We start from the raw sequence: 15,675 nt of genomic DNA on the forward strand, positions 1-15,675 counted from the left end.
TTAGAATAATAAGCAATTCTTTAGCCTGCTAATCTTAATCTATATTTTTTTCTAAAACTTTGAACTGAAGTAAGTAAAAGGTACTTTTTAAGGACTATTTCTTATTACTAAAATATAACATAAGCCATTTAAGTCATTTTTTTATATTAAACATAATATGTAGAACCTAAAATAAATAAAAAAGTTCTATAATAATAAAAAACATATTCTATATAAAATAATCATATTTTAATTATAACAATCAACAAAGAAGGCACATTTTTAAGACAATAATAAACATTATTACATAAGATTATCTAATTCATTTTGAATAGACTCAACTTGTAAAAAAATTGAATTTAATTCTTGATGTGTTAATTCTACTTCAGTTACATCATGTTCACCAAAAAAAGATAGATAGGCTTTAGGTACTTTACTTTTTTTATGATACTCTGAACTTAATTCAGTATTTAACTTCCACTGCAGATCCGGGTTATCTTCATATTTATTTTGCGAAGTGGATGCCAAGTCATTTAGTGTTACTTTAGTTTCAGAAGACCAAATCTTAATAAAGAAGTTAACTTTTTCATCGTTGAAACCAACATTTGATAAATCAGTTTTTAAATTTGCAGGCATGAAAATGAACTTAAGAATTCTTTTAAAAATGTAAAGTATAGATTTAATTGCTAAGAGTAATTGTTCATCATTCACTTTAAATATCTTTTCAAGTTTTCTTCTTTCCTCTTCTGTGAAAATTTCAGTGTCTTGGTTTTTTAATTTGACTACAATTCTCCTAAGAAATTGTTCGAACTTTGTCTCTTCCAACTGATTAATTAAATCAATACCTTTCTTCAAACTAAAAAATACAAAAAAATGGTTAGACACGATATGTTTATAAAAAATACAAAATAAGTGTTATTTATAATGTAAATTTAACACAATAAATAACTCCTAATAATATTAAAAATTAAACATACCTTGGAGAAGTTTTCAGCCAATTACATTCCATATTTATGTCATCTGAAGATTTATCTAGTTATGGACAACATAATGTTATTAAGCAGTTATAAAAGTTTTACATAACTTCCTGGACGTCGATTTCTTTAGCATTATATTAAGGACAAATACAATAACGTTAGCAACAACTAATAGATAAGTAAAATTAAATTACTGAACCAAAGTATTTAACAAAATACCAACTTATGTAGGTATATAGATAGTTATTAAGATACTTTAAAATTGTTTAATGACTGTGACATTGTATCAATAAAAGTTGTCAAATTGTCAATAGAAAATGGCAACTGGCAAGCATTTACACAACATAAATAGGATAAATAATTATGTGCGAATATTATTTTTAATATTCGGAAATATGTTATATAACATGTAATTATTTTTTTAATATTAAATACATAGAGAACAACATAGTTCGATTGGTATGCACGTATCCCATTGATTTTACGCCGCTATTATTTATTTATGATCAGCCACCTGGCAAACACTAACTCTTCTTGCTTTTGCTTGTGTTGGATTAGTTCACCAGACGCCACTATCCATACAGTTACTTGAGGCTTTCATTTGCTCGACTGCCTCGACAGTTGGAAGTCCTTATCAAAATTTTCTTTAGAATCGATTTTTATGATTCTCTTGAATTGATTATTTATATTTTCTTTATAACTCTTTGTAAATATACAAATCTAATGGATTTGGCAAATATAAATCTATAGTAATATAATCTATAGTTATTATTGAAACGAGCTGCGATAAAATAAATAATATATTTATTTCATTGAATATAACTTAAAAAAAAAACTTATATAATTTTAGTTATTATCAAATTGAACACTTTCTAAGAAGATGGCACGAAGAACTAAAATTTCTGGTACTATTTAATCATTGCAGGGTAGAGAGCTTATTATGTTAAATATACGAAACTTTTCTTCAAAATTTTGTAAAATCGTAAAAAGAAAATATTAAGTTTTCTCAGGATATTGAGTTTGAAATTACGAAAATAAACTTAGATGAAGATTCATAAGTTGTGACTTTAGATAGCAGTTCTATTGGATCCAATATATTTATTTTATTTTTTAATGTTTGTACACATTGTATAAAGATACTAAAGAGCATGAACACTTTCTTCTATATATATATCTACTTACTATTTTTATAGGAAATGGTATGAGAGGTCCCAATAATTTTACTAACTAAACTAATACTTATTATAATTTTGTATAGAAAAATAATACTTATTAAATATGAAGTTTTCACAAATAAAGGAAAAATATATAAGAGATTTTTTTTATTCTTTATACATTTTATAAAGATCTGCGCTAGTCTAGCATATTCACGTCACTACGCAAAAAGTTCGTATTAATACTCAAAGTCCAATATGACGACTGCATACTAACTGACGTTACGTTGCCATTTGTCAAGTTGAGACTTAAGGTATCTGTCAGTGTCGAATTGCTGGCATGTCGTAAATGTTCTCTGCGTGGAAGTTTTAAAAAGCGATATTTCATCATGTCGCTTAAAGTAAATAGGGTACCTGAAAACATAGATTTTCCGAAAGAAGAGGAAAAAGTGTTAAGTTTTTGGAAACAAATCGATGCTTTCCACACTTGTCTGAATCAATCTAAAAACAAACCGAGGTTTGAAATCCTAACCTACACTGCATAATGACGTAAAAATGAAGAAAAAACGTTGTTTTAACTTATTTACTATTACAGATACTCTTTTTATGATGGACCTCCTTTTGCAACGGGGCTACCACATTATGGACACATTCTCGCAGGAACAATCAAAGATGTAGTCACTAGATATGCTCATCAGAAGGTAAGATTCAACAATAAAAGTAAAATTATAACTCAATAATACACCGGATTTATTAAGATAATGATATATATGATAATAAATGAGTAAATATAAACTAATAAAATGTTATTATTTATTTTTTTATTTGGTAGATAATTTATGTCTAATGTGACAAATGGTTTTTCAGGGTTTCCATGTAGAAAGGCGATTTGGCTGGGATTGTCACGGCTTACCTGTTGAATTTGAAATTGATAAGACTCTAGGTATAAAAGGACCAGAAGATGTTGAGAAGATGGGTATTGATAAATATAATGCAGAATGTCGAAAAATTGTTATGAAGTATGCAGATGAATGGGAGATAATTATGACCCGTGTGGGTCGATGGATAGGTATAATATATAATTGAAGTGAATCTATATACCTTTTTAGTATGCAGAGCTAATCTTTCTTATTTGTTACAGACTTTAGGAATGATTATAAGACGCTGTATCCATGGTTCATGGAATCTGTTTGGTGGGTATTTAAAGAACTTTTTAATAAAGGCCTGGTTTATCAGGGTGTTAAAGTAATGCCATATTCTACAACTTGTTCAACACCATTATCCAATTTTGAAGCTGGACAAAACTATAAGGATGTTATAGATCCAGCAGTTGTTATATCATTTCCTACACAAGAAGGATTTTCTTTACTTGCATGGACCACTACACCATGGACTCTCCCCAGCAACTTAACACTCTGTGTTAATCCCAAACTTACCTATGTCAAAGTTAAAGAGAAGTCAACAGGAAATTGTTATGTCTTACAAGAGAATCGATTTCCAGTTATATTCAAAAATATCGATGATTTTGAAATTGTTGATAAATTTTTAGGTGAAAAGTTAAAAGGATTAAGGTATACACCACTTTTTGATTATTTCGTGGAAAAATGCCCCAATGCTTTTCAGGTACTTACTGATGGATATGTAACTGATGATTCAGGTACAGGTATTGTACATCAGGCTCCATATTTTGGTGAGGATGATTTTAGAGTGTGTTTAGCTGCAGGTATCATAACAAGAGATCAAGACATAATCTGCCCCGTTGATGCCAGTGGAAGGTTTATTGAACCAGTAAAAGATTTTCTTGGTCAACATGTTAAGGATGCTGATAAAAACATCATAGCTAATCTCAAAGCGCGCAAAAGACTGGTTCAAGCTGGACAGATAAAGCACAGTTACCCATTTTGTTGGCGCTCTGAGACTCCTCTTATATATAAAGCTGTTCCTTCTTGGTTTGTAAGAGTAGAACAAATGAGTCAGGATCTTTTGAAATCAAGTGAAGCAACATATTGGGTACCTGACTATGTAAAAGAAAAAAGGTTTGGTAATTGGTTGAAAGATGCTAGAGATTGGGCTGTGAGCCGGAACAGGTATTGGGGGACCCCTATTCCTCTTTGGATTTCTAGTGATAAGCAAGAAGTTATATGCATAGGTAGCATTGCAGAACTTAGCGCTTTAACCGGTAAAGAGATTACAGATATACATAGAGAAAGCATAGATCATCTTGAAATACCCTCTGCAAGACCTGGGCATCCACCATTGAAAAGAGTGACTGAAGTATTTGATTGTTGGTTTGAATCAGGTTCTATGCCATATGGCCAGAATCACTATCCATTTGAAAATAAAAAAGAATTTGAAGAGATATTCCCTGCTAACTTTATTGCTGAAGGTATAGATCAAACTAGGGGTTGGTTTTATACATTGATTGTTCTATCAACAGCACTATTTAATAAACCTCCTTTCAAAAATTTAATTGCTAATGGATTGATTTTGGCAGCAGACGGTCAAAAAATGTCTAAAAAAAAGAAAAATTACCCAGATCCTTTAGAAATAGTTACTAAATATGGAGCAGATGCATTAAGGCTGTACCTCATTAATTCTCCAGTTGTTAAAGCAGAAAATCTTCGTTTCAAGGAAGAAGGTGTTAAAGATGTTATTAAGGATGTTTTCTTGCCTTGGTACAATGCTTTTAGATTTTTAATGCAAAATGTTGAAAGAATTGTTCAAGAAGACAAAATAGACTACAATTACAATGAAAATGTTATAAGAGAAAATGTCATGGACAAATGGATAACTTCCTTTACACAATCGCTAATTAATTTTGTAACAAAAGAAATGACAGCCTATAGACTGTATACAGTTGTACCAAGATTGACTAAATTTATTGATCATCTTACTAACTGGTATGTGAGAATGAACAGAAAGAGGCTAAAGGGAGAAAACGGGCTTAAGGATTGTCAAGTAGCATTAGATACCTTATTTGGCGTTCTTTTCGATATGGTGAGGGTTATGGCACCCTTTACTCCATTTTTGACTGAAGTAATGTACAAAACTCTACGTCAACTTTTGCCCGGAAGTTCGTTGGATAGTGTACATTTTAATATGATACCAGAACCGAGACTTGATTTGGTTGATACAAATATCGAAAGAGCTGTTCAAAGGATGCAAGCTGTAATTGAACTTGGTAGAGTTTTAAGAGATAGGAAAACCATCCCTATAAAGTATCCTTTACCAGAAATGATAATTATACATCAAGACCAAACCTACTTAGATGATATAAAATCTCTGCTCACTTATGTAGTAGAAGAAATGAATGTAAAGAAAGTTGAATTAACAAGTAATAAAGAGAAATATGGCATAACATTAAGGGTGGAACCAGATTATAAGATCCTTGGAGCTAGATTGAAAGGTGATTTCAAAGCTGTGACACAAGCATTAAAAGATCTCAATAATAGTGACTGTGAAAAGTTAATCGCTAATGGATTCGTCGAGCTAAATGGACAGCGCATTGATGTTTCAGACGTGAGAGTAATATTCCAGGCTAAAGGCAGTGATCAGTATGAAGCACACAGTGACAATGATGTTTTAATTTTGCTCAATGTTACACCTGACCAAGACATGCTTGATGAAGGATTTTCTAGAGAAATAATAAATAGAGTGCAGAAACTTAGGAAAAAAGCTCACTTAGTGCCAACAGATGAGGTTGATGTTTACTTTGAAGTTAATAAAACTAGTGACATTTTACGTATCATAAATTCACACCGTGAATTTATTGAAAATACTGTAAGAGCACCATTAAAATGTATGGAAGAACTTTTGCCATCCAAACCTCACATTATTCAAGAAACACAGGAATTAAAAGGTTCTCAGCTAAAATTGATCATTACCTGGAGAAAAGATATAGAAATGCCAGTTAACCCATGGGCTAACATAATTTTACACGGCATCGAACCACGTTTTGGAGTCACATCATGCAAGGGTACCATAATTCTAAAAGGAAAAGATAACAAATATTTGTCCTTAAATAGTTTGTGCAAAGAAGTGGAAATATTGTTTGGAATCTATGGAATGAAATATATGTTGTGGTGTGATGGTTCTGAAATAAAAAATACAAGTGATCTTAATGGTAAAACCATTATCGTATCGCCTTCAAAACCGACTGACGTCACTTCCCAAAATAATCCATTTTGCAAGTTTGTAAACATAGCCAATGGTAAAAATACTGCTACATTTTTCACAGAAAATCCTGTAGGAAAAATAACTCTTAATAAAGAAAAAGCTGTCAACTTTATTTCGGAATATTTGGAAATGAAGCCCTCTGATGTCGATACAAAATTATTTAAATAAAAAGCGAAGATTTCGCTTTTAAGTTTTACTTTGTAATTCATGTTATGTGGTGTTGTTATTATGCAAAATTTAACTTTTCTTAGTGGCTTCAAATTTACTTTCACTAGTCAAAGCGTGTGAATAGATTTGTATACCAACTGCAGTATTTTACCACCTCATCTGTAGTTTGTAGCAAAATGATGTTATTTATTTCAATAAATGCTTTTTATACATTTGTCTTATTTTAACTATACTTACATCTATTCTATCTATTAATCTTAGTTGGTCGCACGCATTGAAAATTCGGTTTCAACATTTCACGACTAAGGTACCAAGTGAATTCTTACAGAATTTTTTTTTTCGTTTTTGAAAAATAGCTTACGTCAATGTACTCAAAGATATAATAAGACATGTTTGCAAAATGTCTAGAAAAAAAGCCACATTAACCATATTTTTAAATAAAAATGGCCTAAACGAAACAAATATCATTAATATTTTGTAGGTGTTTTTTATAATTATAAATTGTCGTTCATACTTCGCTATTTTAATACTTCATATGCCGGAGCGCATATATGCGCTCCCAATTTCGTACCCGTAGTATGCCGGAGCGTAGATATGCGCTCGAACGTTATCTCAGTTCAAATTTTTTGTGTTTTACACTACACTAGAGAAACATATACCTAGCTCTATTTTTTCTATAGTAATTGATGTATATTTGTCTCCCTCTCTCTTTTTTATTAGATTATCATTTCGACCAATCAGCGACGACAAAAATCACGTCGCAAATTCGCGCTAACATCATTTTTTCGAATGCCTGCGGCCATATTTGTGAAAATTTCGTAAATTGCAAAATGTTTTCGAATATAATTAACAACAGTAAATCGATTTTATTCATGTTAACAAAGGTTCTCGGGTAAGCGTAGAATATATTTGTGTATTCTATATTTATATATAGCTTTTTGTACTTCTTCCACAAAGATTTTAGTTTACCTTAAATAAAACTAATATTATTATTATTTTTAAATTATCATTCAATTATAATATTCATAATTTATATTTTAATTATTTAAATAAAGTTATCATATTAAATTAATTTCATACGTAGGTATTCATCAATCTTTTTAAAAACATTTTTATATCAATAAGAGTCAGGTGTCAGTTTCAGATTGTGTTCAGCTCTTACTATTTATGATCTCATTTTATAACTTCAATGTTTCATATACAAGAAAACGAATAAAATACATAATAATTTTCATAGACACTATAGCGAGATTTAAAAATACTTTTCATTTTTAACAGATTTTGTTGTTTTAACTTAATAGTCATATTTTTTTTACACATTAATTACATATTAATTTCACTACAAATATAAGATATATACTTATAGGTAAAATGGTGTTGTTAATTTATTGTTTAGATGGAATTGAAACGGATCAATCTAAGATAATATTTTAGATATTACCTTTTCCGGAATCACCTAGAGAAATGTTGTATATCATACAAAATATTGATAAGTCCACGTGCAAAGATCTGAAACCGACTTCCTACAGGCTTAAGTTTTTTTTGATACTAACAACAAAATGAGACTAGATTCGTCCAAGAGACTCTATTGTAAGTATTGATAGTAGGTACTTGAATTTGTAGATATAATAATCTTATTCATATTAGTTAGTATATAACACCTTTTTAAAGTAAACTTTTTATGAATAAATAAAATACCTCTTATATAAACATATTCAATTGAATTAATATTTTAGTTAATAAATTCTAAAAATAGAAAAAAAATAATTGATTTTTTATTTGAATGTTAAGTTAGCCTATAATTGATATATATTTTGTATATAATGGCTTCCTAATTAATAAAAAACGATATGAGGGCAACGTAACAAATAATCTCATTATTTTACAACCGTCTCGTAATATTCACTCGTAACAGATAAATTCGAACCAGATTTTCATAGGATTTTACAGGGAGAAAGCGGTGATATAAATAATGAAAAGGCGTAAAGACGATCCGTGGACTATATCGGATTGAGAAAACCTTATATGAATGGATACATTTTTAACATTTTATGGTAAAAAGAAAACTTATTTAAGAGTAATAAAGAGTAGAGACATTTGAAATATTTTTTGCAACGTGGGATAAAAGCATAATGGAAAAGATTTTCAATATACCAATGAATTTGGTTGGCAAGTAAGGGATTCCTCTCGAATCTCGACTTCAGGATTGCTATGAAGTTATAATTACAATAATGAATATTGGAATATGAAAAGACAATGTAAAGCGCCAAAACCTTTCTTTATAATATATGTAACAAAAATACTCTGAAATCAATCTTCCAGCTTTGGTCTCTTAAAATTAAAGTATTTCATAAATATCAGGGGTCTTTCGTGTTTTTTTTAATAGATACAAAATAATCATTTAATGTTTATAATCATTGATAGACCCTTTAATTTTATTATACAATTAAAGGGTCTATCAATAATCATATGAAAAATAAAATATATATACATACAATATTTTATTTTTCACCATGAACTGGATTCACTTTCTGCAAAATCAAGTTAAAGTTTAGCAACTTTGCTTTTAATTAAGATAATTTAGCATAGGTTTGAGGACAATTTTTGACGAGGCTGCTGTATATACAAGTACCTTATCCGATGACGTTACCTTGTTCTTGCGAATGTTTTGCGTTTACATATTTAATAAAAAATACTATTTCAGCTTCAAGGAGGTTCATAAACTTTCATGCCAAAGTGGGCAGATATAGTACATGTTCAATGGAGTCAATGCAAGATTTAAATACAGGGGTTAAACGAAGTATTGTTTTATATATATAGAAGGATTTTTACCAATTATACGTTCATAATCCTAAGGAATCTTCCAGTCTGCGATAACATAATCCTATACAATATTTTTTTAAAGTCATTAGCCCTATTCGTAAAATCTAGAATGTGGTTCTATGGTATTTTCGCTTTGTGTTAAATCTAATACAATGAATGTAATTAAAATTGTGTTGTAAAAAAGTAAAAACAATCATAATAAATGAGTAAAACACAGACTTTTATTCAACTAATAGTTAAAAAAATCTGGATATGAGAGCTAGTGATAAAAAAGAATATACAATAAATTTCGATAATATTGTCAAAATAAAGTTTACGCCTGGCTATACCAAATCATAGCGTGCGACCGATGAAAGAGACAGAAAAAATCTATCTCTTTCTTAGGTATGTTCTTTCTCTTCCACCCGATAAAACGGCGGCAGATACAGCATTTCTCATAGTGTGTGATGCGGCATACGAAGGATTAACAAGTACTTGTAGAAATATTACGCGATATTTGAATAGACGTATGATATGACACGCGGTAAACAAAAACTAGCATTTAAGAGCGGTAAGATCGCTTAAGTTGGCCCTGATTGTATTGCAATATTCCTTTTGTATTATAAAATTTAGTAAAGTAAAAGTTTTGCTCAAACATTTCCCGTTATTTTCATTGACTTACAAGATTATTAATAATCTTGGCATTAAAGGCATTGAAAAAAAAAACATTTTGTTTAAATGCTCTTATTATTTTTTACATTAACGATGTACGTGTATTGTTTGTGATCTTCTGTCGAAATAAAACACTTTAAATTAAATTAAACTTTATTTTAAACGTTCTTTCATTAATAAAACAAAATAAGCATTTAATATTATCATTTGTCTATAATTCAATTATTTTGACACTTATGTAACGTGAATTTATTACACGTCGATAATTCTTCAAAATTGATCTAAGAGGTATTCGTAAAAACATACGTCGTCAATATTGTAGTAAATATGTATTTTTTAACAATTTAGTGAAATTTTATTACTGATAAAACAAAATTCGATACTTTTTGAAACTCGCACGAACTGTAATCAATAAATTGATTTAAAAATATATTCATATTATATAGGATTTTTATAATGTATATACATAAATCGTCACGATGAGAATGAATACTATTTTCCTTTATTAAAATCGAACTCGTATCAATCAAATTAATTGAACTAATTTTTAATATATAAACAATACATACAATTAGATATTTACATTTTACACAATTTCCATTTATGTATAATTCAAGTAAATCACAATTAAAATTAAACCTTTTATATTGGAATTTATTTTTTACAAACTTGATCACCCATAAGATTGTAACACTAATAATATAATTCAAATACTGCACACTGAAAAAATAGAAGTTGAAGGTAGCAAGGTATGTTTTGTTGTTGAATAAACGTTAAATTAAAAGTGGATATAGAATCGCTCTATTTTTCTTGTATCGTAAGCTTTATACAAAGAAAGTTTACTTGCAAGATTGAACACGATTAGGAATTGATCTTAATTTAATTATTTGACATGAATTGAAACGAGTGTTTTATGTTTTTTTTGTTTAATTTTTATTTAAGCTATTGTCTATGTAATAATTGTGCAAATTTCAAAAAACATGATCTAAAATTTTGGTAACTCATTTAAATTTAATTTCAATAATACATGCTGTACATAACTTTGGTGATTAAATAATATTAACCTAAAACATTACAATTAGTTAACCGATAAAAACAACATAACTGTCTAAGAGTGTAGTAGGTACGTATATTTAAATTGAAAATATAGTATGCGTCTTTTATGACTTTAAATTTTTTTTATTAGAGGGTGCTAAAGTAAACGATATAGTGCCTAATACATATGTTAATAATAAATTAATAAAAGAAAAAAATGCTGAAGTTAAAAATACCGTAATTGGGAGCATACATACGATTAGTTTTATAAAACCTTATAAAAAATTAAATAAAAAACTAAGGTTTAATGAAGTTATAAAAATAAGTGATATATACGTCTTTATTATAACCAAATAATTAGTAAATAAAAATAATTTTGTAATTTACTGGAATAAAATGCCGGTCTGACGTCTTATGCCAGATTATATCACAATATACACACACATACATGTACCGTTCGTGGCATTTGTGTAAAAATAGTTTTAAAAAATAATATCGCAGCCACCTATCATTCTGTGATCAATAATACTGTTCGTCAGAGCGTAATGTTATGTATATTATTTTTATTGCTTAATTTTTTATGATTTTAGAGAACGTATTGCTTTAGAAATCAATGTGGACGTGTAATTTCAAAAACATCACATTCATATAAATAAATATAAACACTTATACCTACTAATATAGGATGTGCGAATTGAAGAATATTATTTTTTTATTAAATGTTATAGATTACAATGAATGTTTCGAAATGTTCGTAGGACGTACGTCGCGAACGGACAATGCGAGTATATAGATAAATATATTTAAACATTACACATATCAAGCCACGACAACAAACGTACGGTAAATAGAAGTATATATTTTATTATGCGTCAACAAGTTACAAGTATAAGAGTATGTGCACTCGTACAAGCTAAATATCTCAGTATCGTTAACAAGGTAAAGGCTCCGACTGCGGTCGTATTCATAAGTTTGCAAAGAGTTATTGCACTCGAAGACTTGACTTCCCACCATCGTTTATCTCATCTAGGACGAGCTTAAGATAAAAATAGCGAATATTTCGTACTAGATACAACTAAAGATTCATAAACATTTGTATTACGCTATAAGATACAACATCGCCTACTCAGTGACTAGTCTAACGGCGTATAATCATCGCGCGATATGAACAGCGAAGAACAAACACATCATATCGGGACTCGGACCGCGGCTCCTCGATAAATCGGATCTTAAACTCCACTCCTGAAAAATTATAATTGCAATAAGTATAATGATATAAAACAACTGTGTCATAAATGTAATAAATATAATTAATATAAATTCAATTATTTTTTTAAATTATTCGAAATATTATTTAAGCCTATTCCTACAAATAGCTACAATAAACGAAATTTACTTACAAAATAAAAAAAGATACCTTACCCTCATCAAACCTTTAAAACTAACTCATATGCGTATTTTCTTATTAGCTACATTAATTTATATCCCAAAGTGTATCGTATAGTAAGAATCCTATATAATATGAATTGAAAAGTCTTTATATGTTAATTAGAGGTGCTCACTATGAGTAGTGCGGGTAGTGCGGGTGGTGCGCGTGGTGCGGCGCGTCGCGCTCGGGCAGCTTGCGCACCTTCATGGTGCCGTCCGCGCCGCACGAGAACAGCCGTCCCGCTCCATCTGTAAACATCAATCAAATACACAATCACAATTTTTTTAAATGAACAATTGCGAATTTTTACTTTAAATACTGAATACAGGAAATGAAATGAAACATTGATTATTGATTACATAATTATTATACACGATGAACTTACCTATATGTATTTGCGTTACGCCTTGGCCGATGTGCTTGAAGAACGAGCTCCTCGCATGTTCACCCGCGAATGTGTGCAGTAGCTGATGCGTCGCTAGCGAGAACACCTGAAATTATATATATATAAATTGTTCATATTTATCTGATAAAGGTTTCCGATATTAATTATCTTAAAAATATTTCTTATAGTAACAACCGATTGAATTGAAGTTTCTCGCCATTTCTTTTAGAGATCACGTCCGTAATATATTTGGTCTCCAAGCCGTGAGCTAGGCCTAGCGGCGATATCGATTACACATCTCAAAATCATAGGACGCGAACTCGACATATCTCACATTACGCATGCGTAAATAACTATGAGATCTAGTTTTAATACCAATACTGTTGATGACCTAATTGTTTTATTCGTATTTTTAGTATAATGGCAACTTAATTGGTGCAAATTAATTTTTGACCTTCATTTAAGAGTATACTGTTGGCGCTTTCATAAATCAAAATAAAAAATAACGGGAGAAAAACTACAGAGTCGATAACTAGTCGAACGCACCGGATCGTGGTCCAAGTTAGAGAAGCAGTGCAGCTCACCTTGATGTCGCCGTCGGCGGCGCCGATGGCGTAGTAGTCCTCGCGCGGCGACAGCGCCACGCACTTGATGGGCGCGTGGTGCGCGTTGAGCTTGTGGCGCGGCACGCGCGCGCGCAGGTCCCACACCAGCACGTCGCCGCGCCGCCCGCACGACACCAGCGCGCCCGCCTGCCCCGCCCACGCCACGCACGCCGCGCCGCCCTCGTGGCACGTCCACGCTGCGCACCCACACACCACACTTATACGATTGGAACTTCGGAAAACGGTACGAGGCGACTCAGCTTCTACGACCGACCGAGAACTAAAGCGTGAGACGAATACTCACAAACTACTAAAGCTTTTTTGATCGGCATCAACGTATCCCAAATGGCCACGTTCTTACTCTCGGAGCTGTGGCCCGCTGAAATAGAAGTAAGTTTTTTTATAAAAGGTCTTCGGAAGTGTCGAAAGCTTTTCGTCGTAATATAAATATGAATTACCTGTCGCGACTAAACTACAGGAACCTAGGAAAACGAAGTCGCTTATTCCTTTACTGTGACACTGGTGGGTCTGTAACAACGGCGACGGTTCGAATTAAAATTATAAAAGGCTCTGAGGAAAAAACATCTCACAAGTTAAATTAGTACATATGCAGTGGAGAGGAGTATCTAGTGCAGCTAAGCGCACGTACGTCACCGTCGCAAACTCACAAAGAATGGTCGGGGCGAGGCGTGCGCCTGGTTGGCGACGCCGGCGGCGACGGACGCGGACGCGGACGGGTGCAGCTGCCACAGCGCCAGGTTGCCGTCCGCGTCCGACGCGGCAAACTTGTTGCCGTAGTCGGAGAAGCGCACGCGCGTCACCTTAGCGAAGGCGCCCGGCGCGCGGGGCGACCACACGCACGACGGGTGGCCCCACTCCCACAGTTGGACCGAGCCGTCCGCACCACCCGTCAGGTCTGAAGGAATACAGGTTCACAGTGATAGATCGCAAATATCTTACTGCTGGGTAAGACCTCTGTTGTTAATGAGAAGGTTTCATTCCGCCACACTGCTCCACGGCGGGGCTAATTCGCCTTCCACATATACATGTTTCCTCGTGATTTTTTATATTTTCTCGAACACGTGTATAATCACAAACATAAGTACGTCTCCATATGAACTTGCAATTTTCGGTTAGAATCCGCGTGTTATATCAATTAATTCACCTCGCCTCTTCGAACTTAGATTTATAATCGGAATTAAATCATCAGAAATATCTTTGTTACAATGATATGAATACTATATTAAACATGTAGGATTCATCAATTTTTATAATAAACGTAACAGATGGAGACGAATATCTGATATTAAAATTTTTACTAGAGTTTTCCATAAGTTAAGTTTTCCTAAATGTCTTGCAGCCATAATTTCATTAAAACTAAAAGCTAAATAGTACTAACCGTTTTCGTTTAATTGTTTTCGTCATCAAATATCAAAAATGTCTTTACTTACATAATGGTTGGGAAGGATGTGCTGCCATTCGCTTAATATTGTCAATTTTGTGTTTTAGTACCTGAATAAAATAAATCCATTATTATTAATAGGAATTATAAACTATTTAGAGACTTTATAAATGTGATCTCATTAGAAAAATTTTATATGTCATTATAAACATGACTAATTTCCATGAAATTGCTTCACGTCTTAAATTCTTATAGAAACATGTATAATAATAATACAATACTTTCTCATTTTCAAATCAATTCTAAATCACATTACAGGAACACAAATAAAATGGGTTATAATAATTGAAAAGCGATTACTATTACATAAAAAGCCAGTTGAACATATTGATACGCATGCTATAACGATAAGCTTCAAATAAAACGATAAGCAAACATTCATATACTTAACATTTAAAGCCTAAATTGTAACTGAACAAGAACTGTAAAACAAAACCACTAAAACTGCTGATTATTTTGTAACGCAGGCCGCAAAATCTACAATGAGATGAATAAAAAAAAAACAAGAATGATTTAAACCAAAAAGGTAAAGAAACCAATGGCACTGGCTCATAAAAGAAAAATATAAGACCACAAAACTGAATATGAAAAAAAAAAACATAATGAAGACCATTAATACTGTAAATTGAAACATTCAATAAAAAATATGGTGCGAATCCGGTAAAGAAGAACGGAAGTAATAATACAATTTAGGGGGCATTTTGGAGGATGTCATTCAGAACAGTCACGCTACGCAAACGATATGAATTAAACAAATTCCAATATTTTAAATTGTGTCGCGTAGTGTTACAAATCCTGGCAAACATCGGTCTACAGGGGTTATTGTCAATT

At 31.5% G+C, this 15,675-nt stretch overlaps 3 protein-coding genes across 5 annotated transcripts in view; 1 reads left to right on the forward strand and 2 right to left on the reverse strand.

Annotated features, from left to right (window-relative positions):
- Positions 1 to 206: 206 nt before the first annotated feature.
- LOC126773182 (COMM domain-containing protein 10-like) lies at positions 207 to 1,208 on the reverse strand. The gene is made up of 2 exons (XM_050493903.1): positions 957 to 1,208; positions 207 to 835 (listed from the first exon to the last, which is right to left on the reverse strand). Exons 1-2 carry the CDS (start codon positions 986 to 988, stop codon positions 283 to 285), a joined length of 585 nt encoding a protein of 194 aa, XP_050349860.1. The 5' UTR covers positions 989 to 1,208; the 3' UTR covers positions 207 to 282.
- A 1,212-nt stretch (positions 1,209 to 2,420) lies between these two features.
- Positions 2,421 to 6,668, forward strand: LOC126773188 (isoleucine--tRNA ligase, cytoplasmic). Its single transcript, XM_050493909.1, has 4 exons — positions 2,421 to 2,627; positions 2,706 to 2,811; positions 2,978 to 3,179; positions 3,252 to 6,668. The coding sequence occupies exons 1-4, from the start codon at positions 2,500 to 2,502 to the stop codon at positions 6,452 to 6,454; spliced, it is 3,639 nt and encodes a 1,212-aa protein (XP_050349866.1). The 5' UTR covers positions 2,421 to 2,499; the 3' UTR covers positions 6,455 to 6,668.
- A 3,409-nt stretch (positions 6,669 to 10,077) lies between these two features.
- LOC126773189 (dmX-like protein 2) overlaps positions 10,078 to 15,675 on the reverse strand; it is a 36,368-nt gene continuing 30,770 nt past the window's right edge. For all 3 annotated transcript variants that reach the window (XM_050493913.1, XM_050493912.1, XM_050493910.1), the window contains 8 exons: positions 14,834 to 14,894; positions 14,051 to 14,298; positions 13,841 to 13,910; positions 13,687 to 13,761; positions 13,362 to 13,579; positions 12,778 to 12,883; positions 12,526 to 12,640; positions 10,078 to 12,205 (listed from right to left, as the gene is read on the reverse strand). In XM_050493913.1, coding sequence (XP_050349870.1) covers position 12,205; positions 12,526 to 12,640; positions 12,778 to 12,883; positions 13,362 to 13,579; positions 13,687 to 13,761; positions 13,841 to 13,910; positions 14,051 to 14,298; positions 14,834 to 14,894 — 894 coding nt within the window. In that variant the 3' untranslated portion in view covers positions 10,078 to 12,204. The remainder of the gene's footprint in view (positions 12,206 to 12,525; positions 12,641 to 12,777; positions 12,884 to 13,361; positions 13,580 to 13,686; positions 13,762 to 13,840; positions 13,911 to 14,050; positions 14,299 to 14,833; positions 14,895 to 15,675) is intronic.

The sequence above is a fragment of the Nymphalis io genome, chromosome 14 (assembly GCF_905147045.1).
Source record: "Nymphalis io chromosome 14, ilAglIoxx1.1, whole genome shotgun sequence".
Classification (NCBI taxonomy): domain Eukaryota; kingdom Metazoa; phylum Arthropoda; class Insecta; order Lepidoptera; family Nymphalidae; genus Nymphalis; species Nymphalis io.